Source organism: Barbus barbus, assembly GCF_936440315.1.
Source record: "Barbus barbus genome assembly, chromosome: 20".
Taxonomy (NCBI): Eukaryota; Metazoa; Chordata; class Actinopteri; order Cypriniformes; family Cyprinidae; genus Barbus; species Barbus barbus.
This window is the reverse complement of record NC_136748.1, coordinates 14,905,319-14,920,875: the sequence shown is the minus strand read 5'-3', so window position 1 is coordinate 14,920,875 and position 15,557 is coordinate 14,905,319. Positions and strand designations below refer to the sequence as shown.

Genomic DNA, 15,557 nt, shown 5'->3' with positions numbered 1-15,557 from the left:
AAATAGTAAAATACTGATTTGCAATGAAAGTGCACTTATTTGTGTTGCAGATTAGCCAGAATCAAATAAGTAGCACAGATGTTAACAAGACATTTCATAACAACATCCCTGATCTTCAAATATCCCTGAGCTGATTCAGTGCCAGCTCTAAATAATCTCATTTTTACAGAGGAGTAGGCTAACAAGTAAAAACAAAATGTCAATGATTTACAGGGTGTGTTAAAGGCAATAAAACATGCACCGCTTTACGCCGCTCCACCCACTCCACCATCCAGACCTGCTGCAGCTGGAAGAAGGCTGGAAACTGATAAAAATCATATGGACAGATGATTTCATGCTTCTTAGCTGTTTTGCTTTTCACTTGACCTTCTTACAGATCAAATGTTGACTGTCTCTCTGCTAGTCGCTGGCATTTGGGTATCATCAGCTCCTGACACCAGCATCATATTAATCAAAAGGTCATTCATTTTCTCCACTCCTCAGTGAACTTTTCATCCAGAGTGACAAAGTTTGGGCTGATTGACTACAAACTAAAATGAAAATTTGTTAAAAATTGAAACCTGTTAATCAGGTGACTTATGACACATTGGTGCTTTTTTTCATGCAGTAAACACCAGTAAGAATTTATGCATTTTCCAATTTGCATGTCAGACCAAAAGCCTCTTTATAATCATCTATGCTTTGTCTGTTCATGAATCATAGGGCTTTGAGTCTTTTGAGGGAACTTTTAAAAAGAAAGTCGGTGGATGAGCAGGTTTCAGATTTCCCATTTGCACCATTACTCATCTATTTATTACATGCTCTCATACACTCAAACTGTGCAGAAGCAAATAAGGACTTTCTTCAAACTTCCATAGAACTTCATTCGTCGCAATGAATCGGTCTATTCTTTATTATTATTATTATTTTAAATGAAGGAGATAATTTTACCACTATATTTAGTTTTTAATGTCAAACATATTGCAGTATAACAATATTGCAGTATTTCCTGTCAGTTTGTGTAAATGTCTACATTACATTGCATTGATTTGTAAACATTTCTTCAAATGCATTCTACTGAATACATCACAGTTATGACAGCATGAAGGCTTGAAATGATGTATTACCTTCCACACGTTAAAATTATGATTTCATGTGGCTCCCGACCATCTACTGAAATTTTCAAGAAGTTTGGAAGCTTAAATAAGTATCCTGTTTTACATTTCCTCTATATGGTGCTCAGTCAACTGATGAAAATTTATGCCATATAATATAAACACTCTCAAATTTAGAGTTTGAGAAGCTGAACAGAGCTAAAAAAAAAGCACATATAGGTTTTCTATGGACACCAAGGGATTTAGAAATTAAACATTAAAAGTGATTTATTTATTTTTGCTGCTTGTATGGATATTACACACTTTACAAAACTTTATTAGTGCCAAAGCTGTTTGTTTTGTTGTGGTCTAAATGATGGTACAAATGTCTGAATGTATGATTATTATTTATCTCCTTGTTTTAAAAATTAAATAATTAATTTTTTTTATATGTATTTTACTAGTTCAAAGTTGATAGTCTGGTTCTGGGACAAGGGTAAGACATTAAAATCTAAAATAAATAAAAGGCCTGTGAAAAATAGAAAAAAATTACTAATGCATTAAAAATATTGTTTTCGAAACCATTTTAATGGACTATGATATACTGTATATACACTGAACAAAATTATAAACGCAGCACTTTTGTTTTTGCCCCCATTTTTCATGAGCTGAACTTGAAGATCTAAGACTTTTTCTATGTACACAAAAGGCCTATTTCTCTCAAATATCGTTCACAAATCTGTCTAAATCTGTGTTAGTGAGCACTTCTCCTTTGCCGAGATAATCCATCCACCTCACAGGTGTGGCATATCAAGATGCTGATTAGACAGCATGAGTATTGCACAGGTGTGCCTTAGGCTGGCCACAATAAAAGGCCACTCTAAAATGTGCAGTTTTACTGTATTGGAGAGGTCTGGGGGGGTCCGAAAACTAGTCAGCATCTGGTGTGACCACCATTTGCCTCACGCAGTGCAACTCTTTGCATAGAGTTGATCAGGTTGTCCACTCCTCTTCAATGGCTGTGCGAAATTGCTGGATATTGGCAGGAACTGGAACACGCTGTCGTATACGCCGATCCAGAGAATCCCAAACATGTTGAATGGGTGACATGTCCGGTGAGTATGCAGGCCATGCAAGAACTGGGATGTTTTCAGCATCCAGGAATTTTGCACAGATCCTTGCAACATGGGGCCGTGCATTATCACGCTGTAACATGAGGTGATGGTCGTGGATGAATGGCACAACAATGGGCCTCAGGATCTCGTCACGGTATCTCTGTGCATTAAAAATGGCATCAATAAAATGCACCTGTGTTCGTTGTCCATAACATACGCCTGCCCATACCATAACTCCACCGCCACCATGGGCCACTCGATCAGCAAACCGCTCACCCACACGACACCATACACACTGTCTGCCATCTGCCCTGTACAGTGAAAACCGGGATTCATCCGTGAAGAGAACACCTCTCCAAAGTGCCAAACGCCATCGAATGTGAGCATTTGCCCACTCAAGTCTGTTACGATGACGAACTCCAGTCAGGTCGAGACCCTGATAAGGACGACGAGCATGCAGATGAGCTTCCCTGAGACGGTTTCTGACAGTTTGTGCAGAAATTCTTTGGTTATGCAAACCGATTGTTGCAGCAGCTGTCCGAGTGGCTGGTCTCAGACGATCTTGGAGGTGAAGATGCTGGATGTGGAGGTCCTGGACTGGTGTGGTTACACGTGGTCTGCGGTTGTGAGGTCGGTTGGATGTACTACCAAATTCTCTGAAATGCCTTTGGAGACATCTTATGGTAGAGAAATTAACATTCAATTCACTGGCAACAGCTCTGGTTGACATTCCTGCAGTCAGCATGCCAACTGCACGCTCGCTCAAAACTTGCGACATGAGTGGCCTTTTATTGTGGCCAGCCTAAAGCACACCTTAGGAAAATAGGAAATAGGCCTTTTGTGTACACAGAAAAATTCTTAGATTTTTGAGTTCAGCTCATAAAAAATGGGGGCAAAAACAAAAGTGTTGCGTTTATAATTTTGTTCAGTGTATTTTTTTCTAACATTTTTTTTCTTAGTAAGTTCAGTTAGTTTTAATTCAAATCAACCCTTGAGACATAAAGGAAACACACATATGCCCTCAACGTTTTGGCTGTGGACAGAGAATATTGCAATGGGCATCTCTTAAATTACATAACACATTTTCATATACAAAGGTTGGAAGGCACATGCTGGCAGTGGTGACAGTCTGTCATTCATTTTTGCTCTCTGTGTTTAATTAATGGCAGCTGAGGGTGACCCTAAACCAGTTTGCCCCATCACCCCATAACAGAGACCTGATGCTGGACAACCCATGCCAGACAAAAGAGCAGCACTGCCAAAGGTTTCTATTTGAAATGTCAAATGTAATGAAATCTGGCGGATGAATTTGCCACTAGTAACATGAAGGCAGGAAATGACATAATTGCAGCCCATCATAGACACACACCAGTACAGAGAGTGTGGTATTATATATGGGCAGTGAACCAGATGGCAACTACTATTGTGATTTAATGTTGTTTAGCATGATTTTCAAGTTAAAGTTATTTCATATTCAGTTGTAATACTTCTGTGAATATATAAGCCTATATTTGTCTTGACAAATTCAAATTTATTGTAAAGTGCTGATTTGTGAGTACTTGCATGCATATTAAATCATAAATATTACATACAGTTAAATAATAAATAACTGTGCATAATTTTAATAATTATAATATAAATAATATTAAATAATTTTTATTTATTCATATTTAAATTCATATTTTTAATTAAATTATCTTATGTCTTTAACAAAGTTGTATAGAGAAATTCAAAACAAACTAAAATTAGCTAATATAAATGCATTAAGTGACCATTTCAGCGCACTAGTTCCTTAACAATAAAGCAATAAATTCTGTATTATTCTCTGAATAGAGGCACAGATGGTTGAATGGGGAAAGTTTTTTCTTCAGATGTATTGAGGCAGGATTTAGAGGTTGTAGTGATGAAGAACTTGTTTGATAAATGTCTCTGAGTAGCAAGGGGAGAAAGAAGAAACTGATGTGATCAGATATGACGGGCCAGGTGCTTTACCAAACACCAGGCGCCCCCTCTTCCTTCTGACCCCTGCATGTGTAAATCACATCCTTTTCACTAATACACACACATGCTCTCAAGTCCTAAAGGCCCCACAGGAGCAAGACACTAATATGGACTTTTAACCACACAGGGCACTTGAAGATTTTGGATGCATCTGTTTCTAACCATTTTGGCTACAGATAATGTGTGTGTGGGTTGCACAGTGCCTCTAATGGACAGCAGTTCCACCCTTGAGAGCTCAGATAATGTAGCTCAACCTGTTGGGTCTGTCATACATGTAAATCACTGCAGCGGGTTTCAAAGTGTCTCTCTAAATCTTGTGACGATTTACAACCAAGCTGGAGCATAAAACAACAGCTGGCCACTGACTGAGCAACATATTACAGATATGGCAACAGAGTGAATCCTTTCTGTGTGACACTTGGAATTTTGAAACATTTCCAGGCACTTGTGTCAGATGTGTGGAAGATGCTTTGAAACGAAGCAATGCCTTTCAGTCAAAGTGATTAGCGTTTAAAAAACTGATAACATGCAAATATAATTTAAATGCAGTATTGTTGTGTATGTTGCAATGGACAAGAATCGTCTGACAACTAGAGGTGTGGATGCAGCATCACTAATATTTTCAGCTACCAATGGCATTAAAGAAATGTTTTATTTGCAGGGAGCCATGATTAATTGATTTCACAAGCAAAGCTCTTTAATAGCATGGAGGTTACTGAGGTGAAATGGTTTGTACATGGCTGGTCATGTGATGCAAAATAGTCAACAGCATGAGGTGCACCATGTAAAGCTGCATTTATTTGGCTATTGTTATATTATAGTTCTTTTTAAATTTGTTTTCAAATGTTTGATCAAATGAGGGAACAGTTTCTTCCTATTTTAACAGTAGAAATTGTCACAGAGCAGTAAAAAATGAGAGGTATAAATCTCTCAATTAATTCCTTGGTAACCCTGAATACAACAAGACATTTAAAGGTGAAATATCACGAAAATCTGACTTTTTCCATGTTTAAGCTCTGTAATTGGGTTCCCGGTGCATCTACCAAACCAGAAAATGTGAAAAAGAACAACCCAGTTAATTTTTTTTGTAATCCTTTCTCTGTAAGCTTGTGAAAAAACGAGCCGCTCAGATTTCGCTCCCCCGTGATGTAAAAAGGGGATCTTATTATAATATTACCACCCCTTAATCTGTAAGTTTCCATCAACGGCGCACCCATTGTGTTTTCGCAAGTGACAACGGTGTACCAGTTCTAACGCCATGGCGAAAGTTCAAGCAAAACATGCTAGCTATTCTGTCTTTGGTGAATTGATTTTTCACCACTGGAATTGTATTGCAACTATTGCATTCAATAATCACTAATTAGTAGCTAGGGACTAAAAATTGAAGCAGACTGAGATAGAATGCTGTTTGAGACAATGTCATTGAAACTCTAAACAACTAAATAATGTACATCTGCTTCTATATTTTTTCACTTTCTTCCTTCATCTGTCATTTCATTCACCTTTCTATCCTGAAATCAATTAATTAACCTTCAAATTAAATATGAACAGTCTTTCACGCTCATACTTTTTGCTGTACAAATCAGTGTGATTGCTTGGCCTTGGCCTAAAAAAATAAATAATTTCTTCACAGTTTATCTTTAGACAAACATCACATTTACTAGGAACAAGAACCTGCATTCATTTCTGATGTTTCTCTATAAATGTAATGTTTTATGTCTCTTTCTGTTTATGAATTCATATGAATATCAAAACCACATATAGCTGATTTCTGAACTCCAGTCTTGTGTCCTCAATCCTCAGGTCTTGTGAAACTTTTGATTAATCTTCTTAGTTAAAAAGGAAAAAAGAGGGAACATGCCAAAAAAAAACAGCTGTGTTATGGATATATTTATTAATGAATGACTGATATTCACATTGTCATATATCAAGATATATTCAGGAAATACTTAACATTATAATCTCTCTTTTTTTCATATTTAAACAACAGATCTCTCTACCAATATTTTGATACTGTGTTTTCACAGGTGCACTAAGTATTCCCTTTTGTCCTCAAGCAGCTTGGTGAAAATGTGTTTGACTGTGTGTGTGGTTAAATGTTACATGTGTTTCCAGTAAAATATCATTATTATTGATTAGATTGAGATGTGAGAATGTCAGGTCAGAAGCATGGAATTCTTGGCATACTCTCTGCAGGCATAAATAGCATGTATATGAGCAATGCTCTTTAGCATAAGCATATGTTTGAGACCAAATACTTTATGTGGGGGTCAGGGGTGATCTGACAATTTTTACACCAGAAAATATTAAAGTCAAGCTTATTTCCTCCTATTTAAAACACACCCTAAAAAGCTTTTCACACTTTTCAGATCATACGAATAAAGTGATCATCCCTCAAACTGCACCAAGATTTTAAATACAGTGCATGGACGTTTCTATGACTATACAAAGCATATAAATATTTAAAGAGGCAAGTGCTGATCAGTTTCTGATTGGTTGTCAGTGTTGGGGGTAACGCATTACAAGTAACGCAAGTTACGTAATCAGATTACTTTTTCTCAAGTAACTAGTAAAGTAACGCATTACTTTTTAATTTACAAGAAAATAGTTATATAATACAGTTACAGTTACTTTGTTTTCCCATTTATTGACTGACAAGTCTCCTGTCCCCATATTGGGAAAAATCGGAAGTACAGCGGCGTTGTGTGTGCTGTGTGATCATAATGTTACTGTAGTTCTAGACTAAATGTGAATGTGCATTAATTCATCTCACTCGCAAAAAAACTGATTTAGTGTTCATCAAAATGAATTAAATGTAAACTCAGAATATGAGGTAAACCTGCAATAATTAAATATGTTAAATAGCACAAATGTATCTAATCTCATTTTATTAACCGATTTCTCTGCTGCTGACGTTTGATGATCCAGATCAACCATACTAATAAGCAAAAATGACTTTAGATAAACTAACAATTGTGCTTCGTTGTTTTTTTTATTGCTGAAGAGTATTGAACCTTTTTCTCCTGTGTTCTACTGTACAGATGTGAATTTACTTTTCCTTCAGCCTGAGGTTTATTCATTACACTTTTTGGTGTGAAAACAATCAAGCCCTGCTCATATTTAAAAAAATAACGCAAAATTAACACAAAAGTAATGTAACACATTATACTTTCCATAAAAAGTAACTAAGTAACGTAATTAGTTACTTTTTTAGGGAGTAACGCAATATTGTAATGCATTACTTTTAAAAGTAACTTTCCCCAACACTGTTGGTTGTTACTAAAAAACTAGCTGTTGCGTTTTAAGTCTCACCGGTCAATGACACAGAACGCGTTTTTGCATTTAAAAACATGAGTAGCAGGGTAGTGGAATGGTAAAAAGACAGTGAAAGTAAAATTTTACAAAAGAGGCAATGCTCAACGGTCAAATATGCTCATGTATCGTTGGTGCATGTTTACATAGAAAAGCAATAGAAAAGCAGCGGAATGGAATACAAATCGCGTTCTGTGTGAAAAGCCCCTAAAACTAACACAGCAACATTTCACATTGTGTATCATTGGCTTCACAATCTGCAACGTTTCATTGCCCAGAATTAAAACAATGCTAACCTTTTATATATTAAATTTGAGAAACGCTGCTTTCTTTGGCTAAAAGTGCACAATAAAAGACTATTTCCATATTCTTTTCTTTTCATATCTATTGAAATTATAATTGATTAAATGATGTACTTATTTTTGCAAAAATGCAAGATACATTGGTGTGTGCTTTGGAGAACCGGTTTGACAAGGTTTGGCTTACTTCTTGTTAGTCAACTGAATAACTTTGAACAAGCATTTAAATTCATTATTTATACATTCACATTATTTGCAGCTGTTTCACTGGCCTGCGTCACATCAAGCAGGCCAAAAAAGCTAAATTGGCAGCACTTTGTCTTCTCTTTATTACTTTTTAATTTTTTTTTTCTGTGAACGTTATCATAAATAAACATTATTTTAGACAATAACACGCCAAAACCCACTTTAGTCATCACAAAATGTATCTTTTTGTCAAAGTAACAGTTTATTAGAGTGAGTAAGACTTACACTTTCCAGATATTCTCTGAATACCTTTTAAATTATGCTGCTAGGTAGCGCTGTCTCAGTCTGCTTACATGTGCACTTGCGGTATTGGACCTAATACATCAAACATCGATCTGGCTGTTGATTACATATGGGTCTACTTTCTTTCAGGTGAGAACTCACAGGACACCTGATTCTGTATCTAATGAGAAATCTGCATCTAATCTTGTGTCACAGTATCTGTCCGACATGAGAAAACACAGTAACAGTGCAATGGTATAATGCCACATTGCATGCTCTTCTTGAAACTAATCTTGATCTAATAAAAAGTGTGTGGAACTCTTTTCCCCGCTTGGCTTCTAATACTTTATTTTTACCAATTTTAATCAGTTCATTTCTTTCAGTGATTGACTCATGATTTTGTGATAGTGTGTTGAAAGAATACTGAGATTACTGCCTAAGCCAGTGTTGGAGCCTTTTGTGCTTTGCTTGGATTTAGTGCTGACATTTTACTGGCTGTTACAGCAGCGGTAGAAAATCAGATTCAAAATATTTCTGTACGAGAATGGATTATGTCCAGATATTACTGTGGAACTCATGATGGTTAAGACTGATATTTAAAACAGTTGCAGTTGAGACTTATTGGATACGCATGCAACAGAAGGCAGATAGTCTGTTACTATGCATTCGTCTTTCTGAAAGCTCACAGCATGCGACAAGATAAAGATTCCATTTGATATCTAAAGGTAAATGTATTTGTAGAGCGCTGCTGTATGTGTGGCTGTTATGACCTGCAGGTTTGAGTCCTCACGTCGGGGAGTGATCCAGAACATCTGCTGAAGCTGACCAGGGAGGTCAAAGTGAGTGTTTGTCATATAATGTAATGACAGTGGCATAATGTGATCGGGGCTGTTGCTTCAATCCGCAAATAAAGTGCAGTGTAAAGATGTATTTAGCAGGCCCGCTTTCTTATTAGGCCTGGGACAACATTCCCAGTTGTCCAGCCCTAAATACGTCTGTCTCCTATCAAATTAGTATATGCCATCATCTTTTTTGTGCCTTATCTTTTGTTTTCTTTAGTCCCCCAGCTGAAAAATTCAAGAAAAAACTACATTTTGTGCTACTTTTTTCTCACACATACACAGATGACCTAATGCAGGCAAAGGGGACTTTCCAGCATAGTTGTGCAGATGATGCAAACAATTGGAATGTGTTATGTGGACCTGACAGCAAAGCCTGTTATCAACAATCAATGCAATATCACACATGGGCAAAATGAAGGTTAAATGGGGCTGCATTTTATTCAATAAATGGGAGAGATAATGGTTCAAAACATCAGATGTGAATATATACATATATATATATATATATATAGTATCTCACAGAAGTGAGTACACCCCTCACATTTTTGTAAATATTTTATTATATCTGGCCACAAAAGTGAGTACACCCCTAAGTGAAAATGTCCAAATGGGGCCCAATTGGCCATTTTCTCTCCCCGTTGTCATGTGACTCGTTAGTGTTACAAGGTCTCAGGTGTGAATGGGGAGCAGGTGTGTTAAATTTGGTGTAATCGCTCTCACCCTCTCATACTGGTCACTGGAAGTTCCACATGGCACCTCATGGCAAAGAACTCTCAGAGGATCTGAAAAAAAGAATGGTTGCTCTAAATAAAGATGGTGTAGGCTATAAGAAGATTGCCAAGACCCTGAAACTGAGCTGCAGCACGGTGGCCAAGACCATACAGAAGTTTAACAGGACAAGTTCCACTCAGAACAGGCCTCGACATGGTCGACCAAAGAAGTTGAGTGCACATGCTCAGCGTCATATCCAGAGGTTGTGTTTGGGAAATGATGAGTGCTGCCAGCATTGCTGCAGAGGTTGAAGGGGTGGGGTGTCAGCGGGCCGCAGGGCAGTATTCTAACATGATAACGACCCCAAACACACCTCCAAGACGACCACTGCCTTGCTAAAGAAGCTGAGGGTAAAGGTGATGGACTGGCCAAGCATGTGTCCAGACCTAAACCCTATTGAGCATCTGTGGGGCATCCTCAAACGGAAGGTGGAGGAGCGCAAGGTCTCTAACATCCACCAGCTCCGTGATGTCATCATGGAGGAGTGGAAGAGGACTCCAGTGGCAACCTGTGAAGCTCTGGTGAACTCCATGCCCAAGAGGGTTAAGGCAGTGCAGGAAAATAATGGTGGCCACACAAAATGTTGACACTCTGGGCCCAATTTGGACATTTTCACGTAGGGGTGTACTCACTTTTGTGGCCAGTGGATTAGACATTAATGGCTGTGTGTTGAGTTATTTTGAGGAGACAGCAAATTTACACTGTTATACAAGCTGTACACTCACTACTTTACATTGTAACAAAGTGTCATTTCTTCAGTGTTGTCACATGAAAAGATATAATAAAATATTTACAAAAATGTGAGGGGTGTACTCACTTCTGTGAGATATAGATAGGCCTATATATAAATATATATACATATATATAATTGCCATTTTTTATCAATAATTTCACTGTAATGGCAATGAATAGGTTCCTCTCATTGCCATAAAGTGAAACAACTGAACATAAACATAGGAGCATATATTATTTTTTATCAAATGATATTAAAATGAATAGTGTTGAATCAATCAAAAGTGGAGGGACAAAAAGTCAAGTTAAACTGATAAATAAATAAATTAGAAAAAAAAATAAGATTTTGCTTACATATGCTTACATATAAGCAAATCCCTGTATTTTTGATTCTTTATAATAAATGAGTGTAGATGAATGAGTACATACAGTACAATAGGTGGCGATATAAGCTTCCGTTGATTCTCAGACTTTGAAACCTTAAGGAGAAGAAACAGTAGGAAGCGTTTCGCTCCTTGGGTTTAATGGTACCTGCCTGGGGAAGATTACCGGTAAATGTCATTACATCTCTTCTTACAAACTTTCTCCGCTCACAAACACTCAAAAGAATATCGTCTGTCGGTAAGAAATGCAATGAAGTCATTCAAATGTCACAGCCGTGTTAAGCTTTGAACTTTGTGTTTAAAGTCGTAGGTAGATTTAATGAATGGCCATTATACGGATTTAGAGACCTTCACAATTTAGACATGTTAATAAGAAATTATCCAGTGACGAGTTTTGATTCTAGATCATAAAAATTCGTCAGTGATGCTTGAATGTAAATTACCTATTCTATTCTATTCTATTCTATTCTATTCTATTCTACTGTTGTATGCAAAACAATGTTCAAACTCAACTCCAATGTTCAGTGTGTTGGCCGTACTTGCTCATACTTCTGCTATTCTATTCTATTCTATTCTATTCTATTCTATTCTATTCTATTCTATTCTATACTGCTGTTTCTGTATGCGTGTTGAGCCTGAACTGAATGATCTGAACAAAGGACTTAACAAGATAACAGACTCTAAACTCCAATGTTCAGTGTGTTGCAAGCTGTCATTTTGGCATTAGGTGTCAGAGGTTGACTTTCATCACACAGCAGTTCTGCTGCTTTTTTGAGAGCTGATTGCAGGGATTCTGGGACAGAGTTCTGCAGCTTGTGACCATAATCAATAAAGACTGATTCAACTTTTTTTTTTTTTTAGCTGTGTTTTACTGTGCATTTAACCAGCAACTTGTAGTTGCCGTCTTTATTATTACAATTTATCTTGTTTTTCTGATTAAGGAAATTGCTTTAATACTTTTAATAGTTGTATTGTGGTAGGTTTTATATAATATAATCAGTCGCTTTTGTCTGGTTTCTTAATTTAGGCCCAGAACTGTGTGGCGCTGATCCGGTTGATGTGATGTGCAGTCCAGGATCAGGGGGGCCGGCAGAGGACGCCTCTGTAGAGTATGTGTACTGCAGAGGAGCAATAACAGAGCTGCTTAAATATGGGCCAACAGACCTGCATGCTGCCAGCAAAAGCCCCAATCCTCCCAAAATGCTCATCCTTATCATTCCAGGTAGGATGGGTCAAGTTTTCCACTTGTCAAGAAGTCTAAATATACAATATTTTCAATATATATTTAGCTAATGTAAATTAGGATAAAAGAACAGTTCAGATGTTCCTTTATATTTTAATATGCTGCTGTTTATATATTAAAATAGAATAAAATAGAATTTTGATTGTATTCTAAAATAAATATTTTTTTTCAATCACTGGCTCATTTGATTAGTTCAAAAATGTGTATTCATTCAGCAACGCGATATTTACTTTTTTTTTATTGAACTGATGAATAAAATTAATATAATATTTGCAATTGAGAAAAACAGCACTCTTGCTCGTGTGATATTGCTAAACGGTATCACATAATTTAAGACAAAACCCCACAGGGGCATTTTTTGCCTTCATATCTTGAATTTTAGGATCATATAATGGCTACATTGTGCAGTGAGTCATCCTGCATCATGTTCATGAGTATTTTAAAATAGTGTTTTGTATGATATCTTATATTTTTATATAATATTACAAATTGTATTTTATTCCTTTTAGCTTCTCTTAATTAGTATGCTAGTCCAGGACTTGTAATTCTAACATTTCAACTCAATGATTCAACAATGCCAAAAATTATATATATAACATTATAATGACATATATTATATTATAATTGTATATATAAATTTATATTATATTATATACATTTGAGACAGCCCAAAATATCCAACATGGGTATTGCTATGTGCACTGCCTGTTTGATTTTTTTATTCTGCAGTTTATATATATATATTGTTTTTGAAAGTTACATTTTGAATGTCAGGTATTGTTTGCATGAACTTTAAATCTTTTTAACTTTTGCTCAGCTTCAAAGCCTATGACTTCACTTCCATAATTAAGACCAAGCACCAAATAAACCTGTCTTGAGGGGAAATGCATATCGTAGACTGAGCTGTGTTAGGTTTTGGTTTCCAAGGCATAAATAAACATAACTAATGGAACTAGAGAAATGTGTGTAGCAGTGATTGGTACACAGGTGGGTGAGTGCGTCACAGCTATCTGAAGCATGGGACATAACACAGTCCAACAGATGCAGGGGATATGAGGAAAAGTTCAGCGCAGTTGGTAGTCTAACTTTTTTACACTTGGCCCTGTGTCAAGAGGAAAACCCCAGTGGAAAATGGCTCTACGGGCCACCACTCTTCCCCTGACAGCAGCTTCTAGCACATTGACTTCATGGAAAAGCTGTGTAGCTCAGGAGCAGATGTTAAGCACTAAAAATATTGTTTCAGATTATTACACCTAGTCAGAAAAACTATGTTTGTGAACAAATGAGGCCCGTTTTGTGGGACAAGTTGACCAATTTATTGAAAAACTTGTGAGTAAAGTGCACAAGTTATATGGACCAATTTCATGCTGATTTAATGATGCTTTTTTTGAAAATCTTAACGGTCCTGTCCCATTCATTGTAATGGCATGGAAAGAACAACCAGTAAAATTTAAAAAATATATTCTTTTGTGTTCCACGAAAGAATGAAAGTCATACAGGTTCGGAATGACATGAGGGTGAGAAAATGACAGAATTAGGCTCAATTCCAGTTGAACTGAACAGGAGACCCTCAAAAATGTCTGTGGCGTGAAACTTCACATCTTTATCATCTCTTGTGATTTTTACAAAACATGTTTTCCACAGATATAGCTGTTTATGAATGTTCATAACAAAGACAGCTTAGTATTGCTTAAAGCCATCATGTCCAGGCAGTTGGCATGTGTTCATGATTCAATGAATTACTGGATAGCACATGTTTTTTATAGATGTCAGTTTAGCTGTCAGTGAAGCGTTTGATATTGTCACTAAATTTTATGCTTACGAAATCTCATCTCCCATTTCCTCTTTGTTTATCCATCTCCAAAAATAGAAAGATAGCAAAGTCTCTTTATTCAAATTTTTGAAGGATTTATACTATCATTCAAAAGTTTGAAGTTGGTAAAAATATTGTTTTGAAAGAAATCTCTTATGCTTTTATTACAATTTAAAATAAATCTTTTCTTTTTGAATATATTTAGACATGTCATTTATTCCTGTGATGCAAAGCTGAATTTTCATCAACCATTACTCCAGGCTTCAGTGTCACATGATCTTTCAGAAATTATTCTAATTTGCTGCTTAAGAAATATTTCTTATTATTATCAATGTTGAAAACGGCTGTGCAAACTTTTTGTGGAAACTGTGAAACTTTTTTTTCAGGATTCTTTGAAAAATAGTCCAAAAGAACAGCATTTATTTTAACATTTGATGAACGTCTTTATAAATATCTTTACTGTCAGTTTTGATCAATCGAATGTCCTTGCTGAATAAAAGTACTAATTTATTTATTTTAACCAACAAAAAAAAAATGTACTGACCAGTCTTATTTTAAATGACAGCGTACATAGCACTTTTTAAATTCCTGACATAAGCTATTGAAAAAAGAGAGAAACCCCAACTGCAGATGTCCTGCAGAGAGAGCACGGTCAAACTGATGACCTTAAAGAGGACCGCTTTTCACCAGGCTCTGAATGTCACTGAGCATTGTGCTCAATAGACTCTTTATTGGAAATGGAGAGCCCATACGCCGACACTGTTATTGTAGAACCTGTGGCCTTTTCTCCAGAGATAACGGCAATAATCTCTGCAGTCTGGCCAGAGGCTGCCTTGGCTCTTATATCTGCCAGGGTAGGCGCAGGTGCTACAGTTTTAATGGGTTCGCTCTGTAAGAATGAGGAACAGTGTTGTATTATTGAAACGAGCACAGTGCCTGAAGAAAGTAGAAGGATACAAACACAAATAATATTTTATTTGCCATTGGCAGACTTTTTTTTTACATTATATAGTGTTATTACACCAGCTTAGTGTAAATGATACCAAATTGAACCTTTTTATTGCATGGTGTAACAAAGCAATCATGCTTTCCCAGAAAGATCTGGATTTATTAATGATTGTAGTTAGTATTGTTCAAAATACAAATTGTTCATTGTCTTTTTATGTATTTAAGGCATATATCTCCCAAAAAAGTCAAGTGCCAATTGAGTCCTGTTAGAAACAGGCATACTGAGATTTGTGTGTGATGCATAAATGCTAAATCACCTCAGTTTATGTAGCATGCTAACCGTGTTAACTGACTAAACCACTGGATGGCAGCAGGTTTGCTGTGTTATTGCTGATTTTGCATGTCCCCTGCCAAGCATGAAGTCTTTCATGTTGTTTCCTAATTTGAAAGCTTTACCTCGGAAATGTAATAGTACACAATTAGCCAGTTAACATTAATTATTTTAGCAGTCAGTTTAACAATTATTTTTGCTGTTTTATAGGAACCGTCTATTTGAA

At 36.4% G+C, this 15,557-nt stretch overlaps 1 protein-coding gene across 2 annotated transcripts in view; it reads left to right on the top strand.

Annotated features, from left to right (window-relative positions):
• Window positions 1-11,088: 11,088 nt before the first annotated feature.
• Window positions 11,089-15,557, top strand: part of LOC306886138 (lipid droplet-associated hydrolase-like) — a 40,422-nt gene continuing 35,953 nt past the window's right edge. Inside the window, exons 1-2 of one of the 2 annotated variants that reach the window (XM_079443036.1) lie at window positions 11,089-11,164; window positions 12,024-12,218. In XM_079443036.1, coding sequence (XP_079299162.1) covers window positions 12,059-12,218 — 160 coding nt within the window. In that variant the 5' untranslated portion in view covers window positions 11,089-11,164; window positions 12,024-12,058. Of the gene's footprint in view, window positions 11,235-12,023; window positions 12,219-15,557 lie in introns of both variants that reach the window. The other variant, XM_079443035.1, reaches the window with a different exon arrangement.